Source organism: Mytilus galloprovincialis, chromosome 3, assembly GCF_965363235.1.
Source record: "Mytilus galloprovincialis chromosome 3, xbMytGall1.hap1.1, whole genome shotgun sequence".
Taxonomy (NCBI): domain Eukaryota; kingdom Metazoa; phylum Mollusca; class Bivalvia; order Mytilida; family Mytilidae; genus Mytilus; species Mytilus galloprovincialis.
The window spans coordinates 83,411,629-83,432,649 of NC_134840.1; the positions used below are offsets into that span (position 1 = coordinate 83,411,629).

The window sequence follows — 21,021 nt, forward strand, 5'->3', positions numbered from 1 at the left end:
ATAGATACATGTATGGTAACCGGCAGTTCAGAGTTAACCGGCGGTTCAGATTTTTCACTGAGATTTCATTTAAATGTCTAATTATATTTTAAAAGACAAACATAATAACTATCTTAATTTAGAAGATTTCCACTATTTTTTTGTTTTTTAATCATAACAATCTTCAATTTCTGTTGCTGATAAATACAAACAAATCTAAAATAAAGGAGATTCATCCATAAATGTTTGGTAAACAAACAACTAGTCTAAGAGACAGATCTTAAAATTATTGGATTCTAACTACTGGTTGTCTAAAAGATTACAGATTTTAACCACTGTTTCTGCTATAAATAGGAAGATTTAAACATTTAGGAGATTACCAGCATAAGACAGACAACTTTTACAATTTATGAGATTTCATGCATTATAGACGTGCCTTAAATTGATTAGATTCCAATCATTGTTTCTAACATATACAGCTCTTAAATACAGAGTATTTTATAATTGTTTTTACTATTATAGAATCACAGATCTTAAATATTGGAGATTTCAACTACATGTACTATCTTGAATACATGTAATCCAGAGATTTCAAACAATGTTCCTGATACTAGGAAACCTTTATAACTGTTTCTGTTACAGATACTGGTTCTGAGGACATAATACTATATAGAACTCTGAAAATAAAATAAAATTTATCATATGTTAGATATTATGTTGACTTTTACAAAAATGTATACATGTTTGTAATGCGCTCTTAATTGATTTTGATAATCTTATTATCTTTAAATTAGCTCTCATTAAAAGTTTTTACTTTTGGTGCTCTGATGGTAATGCTCCCAATCAAACAGTTTTGTGTATAAATAGATAAAGTACTAATGATGCAAAGAAATCTGGAGAAGAAGTTGAATATTCAAACAGTACTTGTTGTCTTTTTTGCGATCTAATCAGTAATAAGTTACTACTAATAACCTTTTACTATTAAATTGATATGCAGATGTACATGTATGATTATTAGCTTGCTTTTCGGTGTGAGCCAAGGCTCTGTGTTAAAGACCTATAATGTCATTATGATTTACTTTTATAAATTGTTACTTGGATGGAGAGTATTCTCACTGGCACTTATACCACATCTCATTATATATAATTATTAGTTTTATGTCGTACACTTTGCTTTTATGAATCAAAATTCTCTTAAAAACAGTAATTTCCGGTGATGTTAGTTAAAGGTTTCAGCCCCCGCCCCTAATAAAGAATAGATGTACGTATATTTCGGGAAATTGTAATATTACAAAAATTGTAGAAAGTGTTCTGTGGTAAAGTTGTGTGTCTCGAACGACTGCCGCTGTCATAGTAAAAGTATTATATTAACTGCATAAAACCACAAGTCCATTTATCAGTAAAATACAGAACAATCTCAGTTACTGAAGTGGTTGACACATAGAAATGTCTTGCCTGTACGTAATTTTAATAGAAAATGCAAACTTTCGAACTAAAACTGCAATACTTTTAACATGTAAAATATGCAAACCATTCAGTCAATTTACCATGACTGATGATGCAGGGCAAAATAATCTCAGTAGAAATGAAACATGCCAATGCTTATACAACTGCATACCAAATATAATTGACTTATCATATTGGTCTATCATAAATTGTTCCCCTTAAACTAACCTAAACACAGTCTTTTTCATTTTATCTAAACAAAATATTCAAAGTCAACCAGAGGTGATAGGGGTCTTACCACCTTCTTTGAAATGATAGTGCAAATGATAATACAACTTCATACCAAATATCATTGACTTACCGGCATTAAAATTTAATTTAAACATATATAATCTGTTTACTATTCAAAAGTTACAAAAACATTGCAACACACCATGACTTGCTTTAAATGCTTTAGTTTTTGAGATATAATCCAAAAACTGCTTCGACCACTTATGTTCTATTTTAAGCCGTGGCGGCCATGTTTGTTGATGGATCAAACTTCGGATGTAATTTGTAAACTCGATACCTTAAGGAACATTCAGTTAAAGTTTGAACGTATTTGGTCCAATAGTTTTAGTGGTGAGTATTCTTGAAATAGTTCACGACTATGACGACAGAATACGGACGATGACAGACGCCAAGTGATGGCATAAAATCACATGACAGTCACACTGCGGGCCAGGTGAGCTAATGAATAGTAAATAATTACATAATGTCATTTAAGGCTATACTTACAAAGATAAACAGAATTCTATGAGTAGAATTCCAGCCGTTATCAAGAACACCAACCCTGGAAGATAACTAACAGACTCTTTGTAAATGAAACCATAAAACAGCTGTCCAAGAGACGTCAGCAATAATTCAGAACTGCCAATACAAGCAAAAAGGCTTCCTAAAAATATAATGTTATGACGATTCAAGTAAGGGTAAAATCGAGACATGAACTTTTGGGATATACTGGAGAAAATATGCTGTAGCTTTGTTTTTTCTATCTTCTTGCCCTTTTTAATGGTGTAGCTGTTTTACCTACCATATTTCCAAGGCCTTCCATTTAAGCCTGGGCTTAACCTTTCATCTTTTTCGTTTATTGATAAAAGCCTGGATAAAAACATAACTCTGTTTCTCATAAGATTCTTACTTAAGCAAAACATTACTCTGTTTATCGAGTGAGAAGAGGCTACCAAAATCAGTCTATCGTTCATCATTTGACATGTTCATAGAATGACACAAACATTGTCTCTTTCATCACATAATATGATCTGAACAAAATATTTACCTTGTTCATCTGGTGACACAAGCCTTGACAGAACCGATCTTAGTAAGGGTGAAATCGAGACTGCCATTATACCAATCACTGCATCTGTAATATAGTAATCGAATCAAACAGAGACCAAAAGTGTTAAGCAATACTACTGAAAAAAAGTTCCCTAATATATATAAACAAGAGTGCACACGCTAAATATCTCCCCTAATCTACTCAGTGGCGGATCCAGCCATTTTAAAAAGGGGGGGTCCCAACCCAGGACAAAGGGGGAGTTCTAACTATATGTCCCCATTCAAATGCATTGATCGGCCAAAAAAGGGGGGTCAATCCACGGACCCCCTCCCCCTGGATCTTCCACTGCTACTGAACATAATTTAATGTTGAAATCTTAAAAAAAATAAGGTTAAACTACAATCTTCACTCATAAATTTTACACTTTTTAAAGATGAATAACATTGAGGTGAAGGTCAGATAAATCCTGTCAGACAGACATGTACCATTATTCCATACACAATATAAAGTAGACCTATTGCGTATGGTTACATAAACACAACACCTTAAAGACTGAACAATGAACCATGAAAATGAGGTCATGGTCAGATGATTCCATACACCGACATGTACCCCTTACAATACAATCATTTTATATTCCAAATATAGTTGACATAATACATAACATATTTGGAAAACAGACCAAAACTAAAAAACTGAACTTCAATCAATGAACCATGTAAATGAGGTCAAGGTCATATCACAATTGCGAGATAGACATGAACACCTTACAATCCTTCCATTCACCAAAATAGGTTGACCCACTGCTCAAGTCCAGAAACACACGTCGTACGCGCAAAAATAATTAAAACGTAGATTTGTTTTCCTTTTAATTTAATTTTATGTGTATTTAATGAACTTGGATGTGTATTCCTTGAAAGACGTGTTTTGCCACGAAGAAGCTTTTTTGTGGATCAAGAAATTTTCGTAAGGGGGACCCACTGACTGCATACTTCAGTGAATCCTTATATAATCATCCAAATTTTTTCCCACAAAAGGAGGGGCCCGGGCCCCCTGAAAAGCCCTCTTAATCCGCATCTGAGAAGACAAGCTTCCCCTCTAAATAACTGTCACACTTCTTCATTTCCCGTATATCACAGTCTCTTCATGTTGCGTTTGTTAGTGTAGTGTGCCTCAAAAGAGACACGTATAATCGTGTGATTTAGGATGTAGGGTGGTATCAGAATCAAGATTCAAATGTGCCATCGAAACAAATAGGAAAGTCTTGCTACAGTCTCGTTAGTTCCAAACTGTCTTATTTAACTAACATAAATGGATAAAAAATCAGGAACTTTCAGTTGTTTTCATTAACATACAAATCTGAAAAAACATACAAATCTGATTACAAAGCAGATTTTGTGTTCAAACGGTAGGCAAAGCTTATACACACAATCTTCATTTATATAATTTTAAATACAAGCATAGGCTCCGTTTTGAAGGCCGTACTTTGACCTATATTTATTTACTAATTGTGACTTGAATGGAGAGTTGTCTTATTGGCACTAATACCACATCTTATATCTATACAACGTAATTTCAGTAACATATTGATCGAGTATGTGAAGAACACGAAATACACGTTCTTGTCGTTCACTTTTGATAATAAGGTAACACATTTTAGATCATTCTAAGGGCTAATTGAAGCAAAACTTTCGTAGTTGTTTCTTTATATTGAAATATAGATGTGATATGATTGCAAGTGAGTAAACTTACAACAAGAGACCAGATGCCGAAGATGAAACAACACTTATGGTCTATATAACACCATGGTACGGCTTTTAACAACGAGTAACCCGTTTTCTAAATATCTATCTATAATAGGCAACGGCATGATAAAGGGCTAAACAACTGCTAACAATAAAACAAACTGCTTGAGTTGGTTAACCATAAGGTCGGCAGGTCGCTAAAACCAAATAACAAAAACAAAAACAAATTGATAAAGTGAAAAAAATCAAGAAATCTGTACTGTATTATCATCAGATTTAAAGGCGTTTTAGCTGCATACTTTGTTGAAATAGTAATAAGTCTGCATCAGAAAGACGATTTCAAATTTGCCGTTTCACTACTAAATAAATTAGGATGACTAGAGTTTTACCGGCCAAGTCTCGTAAGTAGTTTTCGTAATGCTTTTAGCAAATTCAATGCGGACAGCTGAACGATATTCTATACTTCATTTTCTATTTGAGCCGAGCAAGAGCTTGTCATACTCTTCAATTGAAGACGATATGTTTACCTCTAGTCGTCTTTGTATTTTTCTGTGAAGTAAGGTTGGTGTTTGACTGACACAACCCCCTCATTTTTGTTTTAAATTGTTCAGTTAGCTTTAATAAAATACTTACATAAATAAACTATCCCGTCTTCTGAACTAAAAGCCAAAGTGACGGAACTTGCAATGGCCGACACTGTTCCTGCTATTATAATGGTATAATCTGAAAGGTATTTGTGTAAAATTCTAATGCCAAGTAATATTGAACCCCAGTTCACCAAGAGTTGAAAACATGTGAACACCTGAACGTGAAGCTCACTCCAACACAACGGCTTGTGGAGGAGAAATAAAGTAACAACGTTAGAATTCCCCATTAGTGCCCCAACATTGATACAAAATAAGATTTGTCCGATCAACATTTTTTTATTTCTATTCCTGTTGCCATTTCTGTACACATCGAAGCATGTGCACATAACTGATTTCGTGCATATCCTGTTGTTCTTCTTTTTGTTTGTCTTAGCCGTCTCGGACAACAATGTTAATGTTAATATTAGAGACAAAACGGTACATGCGATGCACATTATCAACGGGTGTCTATAATTCCCGTCTTTTATCCAAAAGCCAATACCTAAAATCGAAAACGCCACGGCAATGGCTACAGTTCCCTCCAAAATGATTATTTGTATTGCCCTGTCTTTACCAGGACTTGTAATATCGGCAATCATCCCCATCATTGCAGCTAAAAATAGACCAAAATGTCCCGTGATGCCGAGGAAAAAATCTCCTAAAGCTAAAAACCAGAGTGACAACCCTTTGTAAACGGTAACAGTCATTACTATTTCTTTGAGTAAAATCCCAACCATTGAAAGATACAATGGAAATTTTCTTCCGTATCTGTCCGTGAGTGAACCAAATACCAAAATAGGAATTACAGCGATAAATGTGCCAATGAATCCCAGATACATCAGTATGTTTGCGGATTCTGCTTGTACGATATTACTTGTACTGTTGGAAAATACAGGGCCTTTTGGGCAATAGTCAACGTTTGATTTTTCGCCTTCTTCTCCATATTTCTTTGCAATTTCGTCTATAACATAAAACTGTTGTATCGGAAACATTGCCATCAATGCTCCAAAATGAAGAATGCCAATAATTTCTAGCGTAATGAACTGGTACATAGGACGAACAACGACTGGTTTTTCAGTGGCTACATCTGGTACGGGCAAAAGTGGTTCCTCGATGGTATCCATTCTATAATATAAACTAAGAAAGTGAGAAATAATTTTTAATTTGCAGATATTCTAGTGAATCTTGTGAAGACATTCAAATAACCTCTAAAAGAACTTAATCCAAATTTCTAGCGATTCATATTTTTTTCTTAAGCATAACTTAACTCAAAGCGTTTTAAAACTACATCTTTTATCAAACAACCTTTCAAAATTTAACACGGAATTTTAATAGAAATATGCATATATAAAACCAAATAAGAGGGCGGGGAGCGTCAATTAGACAGTAAACTAGCTTCAAAACAACCAAAAGACATATAGAGGTCAAATGAAGGACTACAACTTTTAGTTTTCATTGTTGAGTTTTGTGTACAGTTGTTTGTATGTTTGTCTTCAAGTTCTTTTCTAGCCGTTACGTTGTCAATCTATTACTGACTTACGAGTTTGGATGTCTCTTTGGTATCCTTCGCTTCTCTTTTGACTATTCCTTTGTCACCATGACATATGTATCCCTTATCACGTGATATTTATACATCCATATACTAACTTTCATATCTTTGTATTTGGGCGTCCCTGATGTTTTATGTAATAGGGTTGAATTCTGTTCGAGGTCGGGGCTATTCCAGGTAAGGGTGAAAGGTCAGACCCGTAATGATGTTTTTAATGTTTTTAGTATGAGTGTGCTTATGGAGAATAAAGACGTGTTTTGTAATGATGTCTTGTCCAGTTATTTAGTCCCCGTAAAAGGCAAGAACATCTCAGATGAGAGTAAAAACGCTTCAGACGTACCAACTTTAAAAAAATGTTAACTTTCATTCTTTAACGACCTTTGAAAAAAGATATAATTAAGATCCATGATCTATGCCAGTCTGATAAAAACCAGCCCCAACAATCCACTTTTGTTTGTTGGTTGATAGTGGGAGTTGGTTTTAATCACACTGTGATTTGTGCATGAATACGTCGGACGCGAGTTTCGTAAATAGTACTAAAGACTCATCAGTACGGCAGTCTACTTTTTAATATAAAGGGTAAATAGAAATTAACTATTCTCCCCAGGACGCTTTTGGAAATGGACCACTCGACATCCCTTTTTAATACTATCTTTGTTTCAGTTATCTCTCAGTTATAAAATGTATAAAATGTTCTTTTTCTGAATATGTGTTTAAAGTTTCCGCTGGACATTCAACAGTCGCGTATTATCATCATCATAACGTCAACACTTGATTTTACGGGGCGCCGAACGGGACTCTTGTGGTTTTGTACTCGAAATTCAATTTTGTTCGGACAAAAGTGAGTTTTGTTTAACAAAAACGAGTTCAGTTTAACAAAATTTGTAGTATACTACAAATTTAAATTTTGTAATGCAAAATTATCTTTCAGTGGACTAAAGTTACTTTTGTCATGACAAAATTCATTTTTGTATCACAGACTTGACTTTGAAAATTGGGCGACAAAAGTCAATTTTGTATGCAAATTAGTTTAGTTTGGATTCTGTGAACTAATTTGCATACAAAATCAACTTTTGTGAGACAAAATTAACTTTTGTGAGACAAAATTGACTTTTTGGGATAGACAAGTACCGTGACACGTCTTATCGCAATGTGAATTTACACTCAAAAATAAGAGAAAACAAACGACGCAACGTTAAAATGTAACACATACAGAAACGAACTATAATATAACAATGGTCATATTCCTGACTTGGTACAGGACATTTTAAAGAAAACAAGAGGCTCTCAAGAGCCTGAATCGCTCACCTTAATTCTTTTGGTTAAATCTCTCATCAATGATTATTTTGGCTTTTCAATTTATTTAAATGTTTTTTGGATCGTCCTATTTTCTTCAAAAGCCAACAAAAATAATCATTTTCTCCTATGTTCTATTTCAGCCATAGGAGCTATGTTTCTTGACATACAAGGAAATAAAATATAAAATTTATACTAGATACTCTGAAACTCATTTAGCCTAAGTTTGGCTGAAATTGATACAGCAGTTTCAAAGGAGAAGATTTTTTAAAGTAAGTCAACATGATGAACAAATTGTGAAAAAAGTCTTTAAAGGGCAATAACTCCTTAAGGGGTCAATTGACAATTTTGGTCAAATTGACTTAATTGAAGATCTTACTTTGCTGAACATTATTGCTGTTTACAGTTTATTTCTATCTATAATTATATTCAAGATAATAAACAAAAACAGCAAAATTTCCTTAAAATTATCAATTCAGGGGCAGCAACCCAACAACAGGTTATCTGATTCATCTGAAAATTTCAGGGCAGATAGATCTTGACCTGATAAACAATATTACCCACGTCAGATTTGCTCTAAATGCTTTGGTTTTTGAGTTATAAGCCAAAAACTGCATTTGACCCCTATGTTCTATTTTTAGCAATGGCGACCATGTTTGTTGATAGATCATAACTTCGGATACAATTTACAAACTAGATACCCTAAGGAACATTCAATTAAAGTTTGGAAGTATTTGGCCCAGTAGTTTCAGAGGAGAAGATTTTTTGTAAAAGATTACTAAGATTTACGAAAAATGGTTAAAAATTGACTATAAAGGGCAATTACTCCTAAAGGGGTCAACTGACCATTTCTGTCATGTTGACTTATTTGTAAATCTTACTTTGCTGAACATTATTCCTGTTTACAGTTTATCTCTATCTATAATAATATTCAAGATAATAACCAAAAACAGCAAAATTTCCTTAAAATTACCAATTCAGGGGCAGCAACCCAACAACGGGTTGTCTGATTCATCTGAAAATTTCAGGGCAGATAGATCTTGACCTGATAAACAATATTACCCCATGTCAGATTTGCTCTAAATGCTTTGGTTTTTTAGTTATAAGCCAAAAACTGCTTTTGACCCCTATGTTCTATTTTTAGCAATGGCGACCATGTTTGTTGATAGATCAAAACTTCGGATACAATTTATAAATTAGATACCCTAAGGAACATTCAGTTAAAGTTTGAAAGTATTTGGCCCAGTAGTTTCAGAGGAGAAGATTCTTGAAATAGTTTACGACGACGACAGACGACGACGGACGCCAAGTGATGGCATAAGCTCACTTGTCCCTTCGGGACAGATGAGCTAAAAATGGCGGGTTGAACCTGGTTTTGTGGCATGCCAAACCTCCCTCTTTTATAGCCATGTGAAATATAACATTAAAAATGACAACTTAACACCACAGGACTACAATATAAATAAATTGGAGAACACTATTGACAAAGAAACACACGAACAACAGCCAACAAAAGGCAACAAGTTCAAAATTTTAATACGCCAGAAGTGGATTTTGTCCACACAAGATCTGCTAGTGACACCTAGATACAAAAGTTTGAAAGCCGAAAACAAGCACAAAGTCGAACAGCATCGAGGACCAAAAGATAAAAAAAGTTGTGCCAAAAACGGCAAGGGTTTTCTGTTAGTTACCAGAACATCCCTATTATTTAGAATAATTTATACTTTTGCAAACAGTAAATTTATAAATTACTATACAAAAGATGTACATGATAAAACTGAAGTATTAACTAATTACAGGAAACAACTGAAATACATTACATAACCAGACATTTGCAACACAAAATGTAGACACATCCGAATAACATTCGGCAATCCTCGGTAGAATCCGCTACTCTCCTTCTATCCCTCGGCTGTAATACGTTAAGTGATATGTGTCTACGCCTTACATTTCTTCGCCGGAAGATGAACGGTTTACCTCTAGTGGAAGGTTAAAATTTCAAAATGGCTTCCTTTGAAGATTGTATTGAATTTTGTAAGATTGAAAGTGGAATATTATCATCATGCTCATCGTCAGATATAATTTTAAAAGAGAAGCAGTTGGAAACATTAAAGGCGTTGTATTTCAACAAAGACTGCATTTCAGTGTTGCCGACTGCATGGCTATGGTAAAAGCCTGATCTTCCATATTTTACCTTGGTTTTTTCAAAAGAAACTTGATAGACAACAACCAATGACCGTTCTGGTTGCTACACCTCTGAATTTTGTCTCACATGGTCAATATAGAATCTTGTCTCACACAATTGACTTTTGTGTTTTAATATCCACATTAGGTAACAAAAGTCAATTTTGTATGCAAATAAGTTTATTTTTGCATACCTTTTTGACAAAATTGACTTTTGTCAAGATTTTGTCTACAAAAATGAATTTTGTCATGACAAACATGAATTTTGTCTACAAAAATGAATTTTGTCATCACAAAATTGAAGTTCTCATAAAACAAGTCTGTATCACATAGTTTTGTAAGACAAAAATGATTTTGTTATGACAGAATTGAATTTTGTACAAAACCACAAGAGTTACATTCGACGCCCCGTAGATTTTCACATAATCTTCTATTTTCATCTCGGTGGCCGGAAACAAGTAGCCGTAAGCATATACTGCATCTACTGCAGATCAAGTTAAAAATGGTATTTTTTGGCACAAGCTTGCAACAAACGATAAAAAATTATCGGGTAAACTGTACAAGTTACTTTGGTACATGCATGAGCATGAAGATTATAATTTCAAATAGTTTAACTATGTAAAATCCGTGTTTAATGACTGTGGCTTTTGTGAAGTATATAATATTCCGGAGCAAGTTGATTATAATTATATTAAAACTAATGTGAGGCAGCGTCTCCAGGACCTGTTTATTCAAAAATGTTTCTCTGATATAAATAACTCATCAAGGGGGGGATTTTATTTACACTTCAAAGAAGAGTTTTGCTTAGAACCATATCTGTTAAAATTGAGGCGGGGTCATAGTTAATATATGTAAACTAAGGGTATGTAATACAAAGTTTCCCATTGAAACAGGAAGATGGAGAAATGTAACACGAAATGAGAGACTTTTTCCACTTTGTAAAACTGGTCTTGGGGATGTGTACCACTATATGTGTATATGTACCAATTGTGAAGTTAAAGATTTAAGGGGAGAGTTCATACCTCTATATTATTTAAAATATCCAAATGTTAAAAAAGTACTGGGTATGCTTAAATATTGTAATAATAATGTGCTGTCTAAGCTGTCAATTTTTATACCAAAGGTAGAAAAGATGCTTGTCTGATATAAAATTGCAATAAACAAAGATTTTTTTTGATTTTTTTGATTTATTTATTATTTTTATTTATTTTAAGATGTATAATATAAAAATGTATACTGAATGTTGTGATTATTGTGTATAATATGCTCCTGTTACGCAGTCTTCTGCGGCTGAGTTTTCTTTAATAAACTATGAAACTATGCAACTTAAAATGTGCAGGCATAAGGTTAATATGAGTAGCACATATAAACTTCAACCACTTTAATATAGTTTTTTTTTCTCAGCAACAAGTTTTAAGAAGAAGATATTTTCATTAAATAAAAAAAGCCCGATTACCTTTGTTTACAAATCCTGGCTTCTCTGGTGTGGTTTATTTTGTGCAGTGTTCATGTATACACTTTATACCACGTGGGTGTCCAATTTGAAAGTTTTTCAGTATCACAAGACTTTCTCAAGTTATTCTGACTGATGACTCATTATTTATTGCCATCGCCTGATCAGCTTATTTTTATTTCGTTGCACGCAGAATGATTTAAATCTGATCATGTGCATACTGTATTAATGCCTGTTAAAAAAAACTGTCATTATATATCTTCATTAAAAAATGAAAGAGTTATTTATCAGTATCACAATATTAGCATACGCTCGAAATTTTAAGTTGCCTTAATTTCCGTTCACTCATTTATTAATATTTTGTAAAACATGACAAAAGGGTTTGAATATGTGAAATAATATGTATAACATGTATAATGATTTTCAATAAAACTCACATTGATTACTTTATAAGTTGATGTTTTGTTTACTTCCTAGGCCTATGTAGTAAGAGTTAATAACTAGAACGATATACAGGTAAAATTTCCTTATCCTATATCTTCGAGCATGATTATCCCCCTTTTCCCGCAAATGCTATTTTATAACAATACTGACCGAACTTAAAAACGCAACACTCAGTTTGTTGATATTTTTTTACTAAATTATGTTTGATCCTTATACAACTGCTACTCATGCTTACCATACTTTCTCTTTAGAAAAAAATCAACACCTGACCGTATTACCCTTTAATACATGTACCTGTGGTTATCAAACATATTGGATTATCATGAAGTCGCACGAATTTCTTAAAGCGAAATATGGGACCCATAAAATATTTTTTCAATTTTTTTTTCCTTCGTGAAACAGTTCTTTCAATCCTTGGCCACACTTAAGGTGGTACCTAACACTACAGGGAGATAACTCTCTAAAGTCAGCTAAACGTTTTAATTACGTTGTGTTGTAAAAGGAATATTTAGCTTCTCAATGATCAAAATTGGTGTTTGTCAAACTATTATATAACCAGTGTAATTTTTCTGACAAAACGGTTGGTTCAAAATTTTTCAAATTTTTATAGTTTTGTTTAAGGGTCAAAGTAAATACTTTGACAAAATTTTATGAAAATTAAACGAGCCAAATTAATTTTAGTGAAAGTGTTAAGTACCACCTTAAATCAGTTAAACAATTTTGCATCTCGACTGAGGAATAAAAAACTAAATCAGCGCATAACGTGAGCGTGCTGCAACCAGAAAATTTGGCGTCAGAAACTCGATTTACTGTCCGTCCGACAACGATACAAGAAGACGAAATTTTTGATGACTATCAATGACTAGATCAAAATGTAGTGACAATGCAACTTCAATAGTAAAATTTTGATTACGCAACGTCATTTGTGATCGCAACTTCAACTGGTAATCAAATTGCCGAATGCCATTGCGCACAGATGTATGCCATAAATGTTTCCCATAAAACTGAAATACCAAAGAATCGACTGCAGAAAAACATTTAAAGTTTCACCTGCAAAATTGCCAAAACACACTGTAATAGATGGAACAAAGACAAAACCAGAAGGTGCAAAACAGAACCCAAAACATGCCGAACAGAATTGGTTACCCATTCTGACAATCATTCTGGCGTTTTTTGCAGGCAGCCATTGGGTTTGACGGTAACATATTCATTGGTAAAGAGGAAAACCAGGGTGTCAGTCACAGGCACTCGTCTCAGAAAAAAATCCCTATATACCTTTGTTATATAAAGGTATATAGGAAATGTTTTTCTGAGATGAGTGCCTGTGGTGGGAGTGTACCACATGATATGAACATAAAAAATGACGTAATCAATTCAGCTTTTGAACTGTCAATTTTTTTTAAACAATGAAGTAATGAAAAAATGTCTGTTCATAAGTTTGTTTAACAAAAATTGCATACTAGACCAAGTATTTGAAAATGTGAATTAAAGAGAATAATCTAGGGTTGTGTTTCTAAGGCCAATCAGTATATTTATGATTGAATGGCGAAAATGTTGACCCCACTATAAATGATTAATTCCTGGTTTTATTTTTATGTTGCTAAGTCAATATTCCGGGGCAGTACATAGGGTTGATTAGGCCTTCTTTTTAATCAAAATTCTTAAATTTCTTAGACATATCTATAAAGTATATAAAATTACTCATAAATAATTGTATCAGTACCGGTGTTATATAGCCATTCTTCCCCCATGCCAGTTTTTCCCCCGTGGGAAAGACTGGCATGAGCCAATATTTCCCCCGGGGAAATTTTGGATCATTGCCATTCTTCCCCCGCGGAAATTTGACAATACGTATACATATAGTAACTTTCCCCCCATGCCAAACTTTCCCCCTATATTATAGATTTCTCTACATGTACTTATATACCCGTCTGAAAATTAAACCGAACAGTGTTAGAAAAAGGTTTATTTATACAAAATGTTAGTTCCTTTGCAATAACACAAGTCTGTCTACAGGTCTATCAGTCTGTCTATGTGTCAACTATTAAATCTGTCTTTCTTTGTGTCTCCTGGTCTTTCTACATTCTCAACTGCAGGCATGTCTATATGTCGACAAGTCTGTCTATAAATTACCGTTTATTGTGCACCGTACCAACATTTTTAGGGAAGCCAATTGTAACTGATATTTTACAGTTTTTTTACATGCGTTGTGCTGTCCTCGGTTGGGTTCATTTGGGAGGGTTGAGTTTATGGCCAGCACATTGTTTATGTGCCAATGCCCATTCCAAAGCCATGCTCATGTAGTACAGTGGCTGTTGTTCATGGTTCATGTCTTTCGATTTGTTTTTCGTAAATTATTTTGTTATCAATAAGGTCCTTAGTTTTGTTTTAATTGTTTTCAAATTTTTATGGTCGGGGCATTTTATAGCCAACTATATGTTTTTTCTTCCATTGTTGGAGGCTGTATGGTGGTCTTTAATTACTTACTACCACATCAATGTAACTCTGGTGGATATTTATATCATTATAGTGCTAGATCGTGGTCGACCCTATGCACCTTTAGGGCAGGCGAGATATATTTATATATCTTGTATAGCTCACACTAATGGGGATAGTTCCTGTACTTTCACGTCTAGTACTACCATGCTGGTTACGGAGAGGGTGTACATATCTCCTCTAGGTTTGATGAAGTTTCATCCGTATTGGACTTCTCTTGAATGAAAACTTTAAGGCGACGATCAGAATTTTTCTCTACCCATGCCTTTGATGGGTTCTTTTACTTTGTGGAACAAACATGATTTATCATGTAAAGTCATTTCATTATAGTATGTTAGAGACCTCAAAGACGCCTGTCCAGGGAAAAATCTTCAAACTGACCAGAAATGGTTTAAGTAATTGTATTAATTTGGTCAATGAAACCAAGGGTTAACGAGAGAGAATGGATCTGATGATACTGATCTCCACATCAGAATGTGCTTCGTGTGTATAAATATAACATGAATGCACATGTATATGATATAATTACATATCAAATGTATATTAATACGACTCCGTGAAGCTTTGAAATCGCTAAACTAATAACAAAAATTGATATTGTTTTATTAGGGAAAAAACTAGCTTCTTATGCTGCAAAGGGGGAAAATTGGCCTGATCCTCGTTTTCACCCTATAACGGTGAGGGGGAAAAGTTGGATCATGCCATTTTTTCCGGGGGGAAATATTGGATCGATCCAGATTTTCCCCCCGGAAAAATTGGCATGGGGAAGAATGTCTATAGGACACCGGCTTTGATAAATTCATGCGCACTTATTTCAATAAAACAAATGCACGGTTTAGAATCAGTATTTGATTAGAAAGCAAATGATAGAAAATTACCAAGTCATGAATAAATATATTTTTTAGGAGTAAATTGACTAACGTGAAAGACACAATTTATATCATAAAATTTCACCCATAGCCTATCATAACAAGTAATACGTAATATTTTATGCATACAACCAAATTGAAATATACAATTTTCTTAACTTGTTCTTTTCAATGGACACAATTGATAATAATGTGACACTTGTAAAGCAAGTTTAAAACAAGGTTTGTGTACTGTACGACGTGTAATAAAACTTTCTTTGTTTGGATTGTGCTTTGCTACATACGAATATAATACACGTACTTTATTAAACAAATCATCGACCCATAAAGAAAATGTGATATATATAAGCAAAGAAACATGTCAGTAAATACAAAAACTAAACATACCGGATTACTTGATCAAACTCTTGTTCCATTTTGGTTATTGCTCTTTCTAGTACAGTATCTTAATGTAGCTGTAAGGACATCAGTTGAATCTGAAGTTTTTTATCGATTCAAAAAGGAAACGGGAATGTTTATATTATGGAAAAGGAAACATTACAAGTATCAACATTGTAATCCTTTAACAACCATCTTATAGATTATTCATTATTGTCGTTAAAATTGACGGTTACAGCCGATTGATAATGTTCATGAAATGTTTTGACAATAAGTAATCGGAAACAGATTTCGAATGTTTTCGCACTGGACTTTGCACTATGGAACACCAAAGGTTTAGGTATTATCCTTGTTGTCGATTTCATGCTAGGAATTTAAAAATGCCATCCAAGAACTATCAAAAAAGGGATTGAAGGTCCTATTTGCTTTAAAAAGTAGATTTTCTAACTTTCAATCCATCCCTGTTAATTTATCATGCAAACTTTTTGATGTCTTAATAAGACCTGTTTTATTGTATAATAGTGAGGTATGGTTTATGGAAGATTATTTATCCATGTTTAAATCTTTGAAACGTTCAGAACAACATGGTTCTGTTTGTGATACTTTGTCGTTAGAAGATAAATTTTGCTATGAAATGATTCATAATAAATACTGTAAATCTGTCCTAGGGCTTAGGAAAACTGCATGTAATATTTCAGCCAAAACAGAACTGGGCAGATTTTCTATGGCTTCATTTATTAAACCACAAGTTATGCTATATTTCTGTAGATTTCATACCCATGATATTTATCCTCTGTTAAAAGAAGCCTATGAATTAAATAAGTCCCTGCATAATGATGGTTTCCATAGTTGGTATACATTTGCTCTAAATATTTTTAAAGAGACTGGATTAAATGCTAAAGATTTTGAAACTTGTGATAAACCATACAATAAAATTAAATATTCCTTAAAGATGAAGTTTAAACAGGTATCACATGAATTTTATACAAAAAAAGTCTTGAATAAACTTTCTTCTATAACAGACAGTTCGAAATTATTTCTATATGGTCAAATAAAAACTGAGATAAAAATTGAAAATTATTTATTAAAAGAATCAAATTTTAAAACCAGACAATTAATTTCTAAATTAAGGGTTAGTGACCATAACCTAGAAGTTGAAATGGGAAGATATAAAAATGTACCCAGAGATCAAAGGTTATGTAAACTTTGTAATAAAATTGATGATGAATACCATTTTTTACTATACTGCAAACTAAACTCAACTTTAAGAGATTGCTTATTTTTAAAGATTAATAATTTAAATCCTGATTTTACAAATTATCAACCACTTTTAAAGCTAAAACAACTTTTAATTCCTAAATCTGAGCTTTTGACAGAAATTGGTGACTTTATAAAGCAATCATTAGAATTGCGAAAATGAGGTCCATGTCCATCAAAGGCTACATTAATTACCATTTATAACTATGTTTTTTTTTATGTTTATATTTGTAATTCTTCACTGTCTGTATTAAATGTTGTATTTGTGTTTGCTTGACCCATATGGGTGTATTTTTGCAAATAAAATTATTATTATTATTAAATGGACCAGGAAGCATGATTACAGGACCTAGCAAGACTTGATCTATACCAAGGCGTTCTATATATAAAAAAGAAGATGTATCATCTATGTTCTTTTTCATATGGAGGATATTTATAAAAATGTATATGTTTTTGACCCATCGGACGAGTTGCAATTGCTAGTACTGCATTACATAATCATGGATGATATCATCAGGAAAATAGAAATTTGGGTAGAAGCTTGGTCATGTCATCGACTTACTACAACTAGGTAATCACCATCGGCTCTTTTGGTAGCAGGCCAGCTGCAAAACCCAGTTGGTGCAATACCAGAATTTGATCTTCAGTATTATGGTGTAGAAAGTTTCGATAGTTCTAATTTGGAGCAATATGGTAACAGTACACCAGTTTTTGTACAATTTACGAAACCTTGTGGTAGAGATACAGAGATTCACCTTTAGCTTCCGTACCTTTTCCAAACACCAACAAAAACCATGGAATTGACGATTTCATCAAATGTGTAAATGTTATTTCTCAGAATCAGAAAAAGGCCAATACTATTTAAATCTTTTGAAATCCATAATTACCAATATAGACCTGTCCTACAGTTTTCAATCTAACAAGAATATTAAAAAAGGATATAAGGTGACACCATTCAAATGAAATAGAAAATGGCAAAAATGCCATCATTGAAGGGTCGCCATGTGGTTTTCAACTAAATGGCTCCGAAATAAATGAGAAAAATTAAATCATTGCCACATCAAATCCTTAAATAAACAAAGGATTTCACATAAATATATATAACATCGTAAGAACTTCACTGAGCGCACTCACTTACCCCATGCTACTACATTGTCACTGGAAAATAAATTCATGGGAATGGACCTCAGTTTGAATTTGAAGAAGCTCAAAAAAGAAATAGAGACGCTTTCCAGATACATCAGTTTATATATTGTCTTGCTGGAATAAAAGCGAGACATAGTTATACTGTTTTCGGCGGCGGTGTCGTCAACTAGGTATTAGATTATGCCAGTTTCTGGGGAACCACTCATGCTGGTCATGTATTATTCAGTAGTATGCAGGCTGAATTAGCATTGAAGATACAAAGAACAAGCTACATCAGTAATTTTACCATTATGTCACTAAAGGAATGTTCATGTCGCGATTTAACCTTTAAGACTCGGTCACACCTTAACGGATAGCTCGAACGGATGCCTAACGAATATTTTTTTTACAATCCGTACATGTCCGTTAGACGTCCGTCCTTATCCGTTAGACGTCCGTCCATATCCATTTCATGTCCGTTTAGCGTACGTTTTATCCGTCGACGTCCGTTCTGTCTGGTGGAAAATTTTGAGCATGTTCAAAACTTTGAATAGACGTCTAACGGATAAAGTGTCCGTTGAACGTCCGGTAGGCGTCCGTTTTATACAGTATTCGTCCCTTTCGTTTCCGTTTTGTATCTGTTACTTGTCTGTTATACATCTGTTGGAGGTCTGGTACACAAATTTACCAACGGACTTCTACCGGACGTTTAACGGATAAAACGAATGTTGAACGAATGTGAAACGGACTTTTACCGGACGTTTAACGGATAAAACGGATGAAGAGTAGGGGAAGGTCTTCACTATCAAACAGTTCTTATTTAGGCCAGACACTGCCCTCTGGCGGCATTTTGAAGAACAAACCAAAACCAGTTACACAGAAATATTTTTAATATTTATGCGAAAAAAAAGTAAAATCACAAAAATACTGAACTCCGAGGAAATTTCAATCGAAAAGTCCCTTATCACATGGCAAAATCAAATGACATAACACATCAAACGAATGGACGATTTACATGTATTATTATTGTCGCCTTTGATTTTTCCTTTGATCTTGTTCATCCATTTTATCCGGTACGCTTCCGTTAGGTGTCCTTTTTATGCGGTACTCCACCGTTGGATGTACGTTCGACATCCGTTCTGTCCGGTGCGTTTCCGTACGTTGCACATCCGGTGTGTGTCCGTTATGCATAAGTTACGCGTCCGTTTTATTTGGTCAGTACATCAACGGACTCCCAACGGATAACAATTTTGTCAACGGACAACTTTATTTTCATCTGTTAGTCGTCCGTTCGTGCTATCCGGTAAGGTGTGACCACAGCTTTACTATGACGTCATAACATTATATTTTTAGGAAGCCTTTTTGCTTGTATCGGTAGTTCTGAATGTTACTGACGTCTCTTGCACAGCTGTTTTATGTTGTTGTTTACGAAGATTCTGATTGTTATCTTCCAGGGTAGTTTAAGACATACATGTTCTGATCATGACTCATCGATAATATATACAGACTGGGTCTAGTACTGGGAGAAACATGTACATGTATATATAATAAGATCACATGTAGTCACATGGTCAATTTATCACATTTCAGATGATTAATATCATTTCTTTTTAATTCTTTATCGGGACTCCGGGATCGGGTGTATTCAGAAAATCTATTTAAGCTCGGGATTTCGGGATTGACCCTTTCGGGATCCGGGAATTCTTTTTTCGAATTTCGAGATCTCGGGATTTCATGCTTTTAAGCCCGGGATTTCGGGATCTGGCCCCCTTCTATCCCCTCTCATATATAGATGTGACAGATTCATTAATTAAAGCAGTCACAAAATCTATCATGAAAAATAAGACTCTGGGAAAGAGTTCGGTCCAGTTTAGTCTGAAGTCCATTATATTTACTAGATTTTTCTGATAAACAGAATAATATCTTTTTGCGTTTACATTTTGTCTTACTCTGGGATTAAACATATAGACATCCCCTATTAATACTTATGAATTTTTTTAACTTAATAATTAAGCTTCTTCTAAGAATCATCTGAATAAAAAGACCACAAAACAATTGAATTCTTTTTCTGTTGTTAGTTAAGTAATAAATTATATCATGATACAGCGCAACTATCTTTTTTTAATTTTTTTTAACAGCATAGAATATCAAAGATAAAACCTGTCGTCTTGTATAAATCAATTTTATTCAAATAATTAATAACCAGAAATTACAATTGCATAGTTTAAACATATTGCATATTTTTATAATTTCTGTGTCTGCCATTTCAATATGGGAATTATTTTCTGGTTATGTGGGCAGTTTATATTAACATATTTCATTCAATAAATTTGGGGCAAGATATAAAAATTATATTAATTATTTCTCATTTTTAAAATAAAGTCACAAAATAGTTGTTTACCAAGAAAATTGCCTAATCTAAGTTATGACAATCTTCTATATATTCAAGAAAGAATTAAAAACAAACATAAATAATAAAATCTCTAAATACAACAACTCAGAATAAAAACACAATGCATCAACAACACAACTACACACAAAAATGTAGTTTAAAGATTTAAACATAAACAATAAAGGAAGAAAGAGAGTTTAAACAAAAAAGGGTCGATTTTTTCAAACTTTGCCAAAATGAAGTATCTATTGTGATACGTTCAAAATATAATAAAAATAGTAAGTCATCAAGGAACAGTATGTGAAATATAACACATTTTGTAAACTATAATAGTAAATAGAAGGTAAACTAAATGATCGAGTTTTGTAATAAAATATGAAAAGATAGATCTTTATCAATGCTTTCAAATTATGGAACTGGGATTCTGCTACAATATTTTTTTGTCTGCTTTACCATAAAATAGA

At 33.4% G+C, this 21,021-nt stretch overlaps 1 protein-coding gene across 1 annotated transcript; it reads right to left on the reverse strand.

The window, feature by feature from the left end:
• LOC143069164 (proton-coupled folate transporter-like) lies at positions 1-6,358 on the reverse strand. Its single transcript, XM_076243652.1, has 4 exons — positions 5,122-6,358; positions 2,744-2,827; positions 2,203-2,359; positions 1-656 (listed from the first exon to the last, which is right to left on the reverse strand). The coding sequence occupies exons 1-4, from the start codon at positions 6,236-6,238 to the stop codon at positions 590-592; spliced, it is 1,425 nt and encodes a 474-aa protein (XP_076099767.1). The 5' UTR covers positions 6,239-6,358; the 3' UTR covers positions 1-589.
• Positions 6,359-21,021: the final 14,663 nt, after the last annotated feature.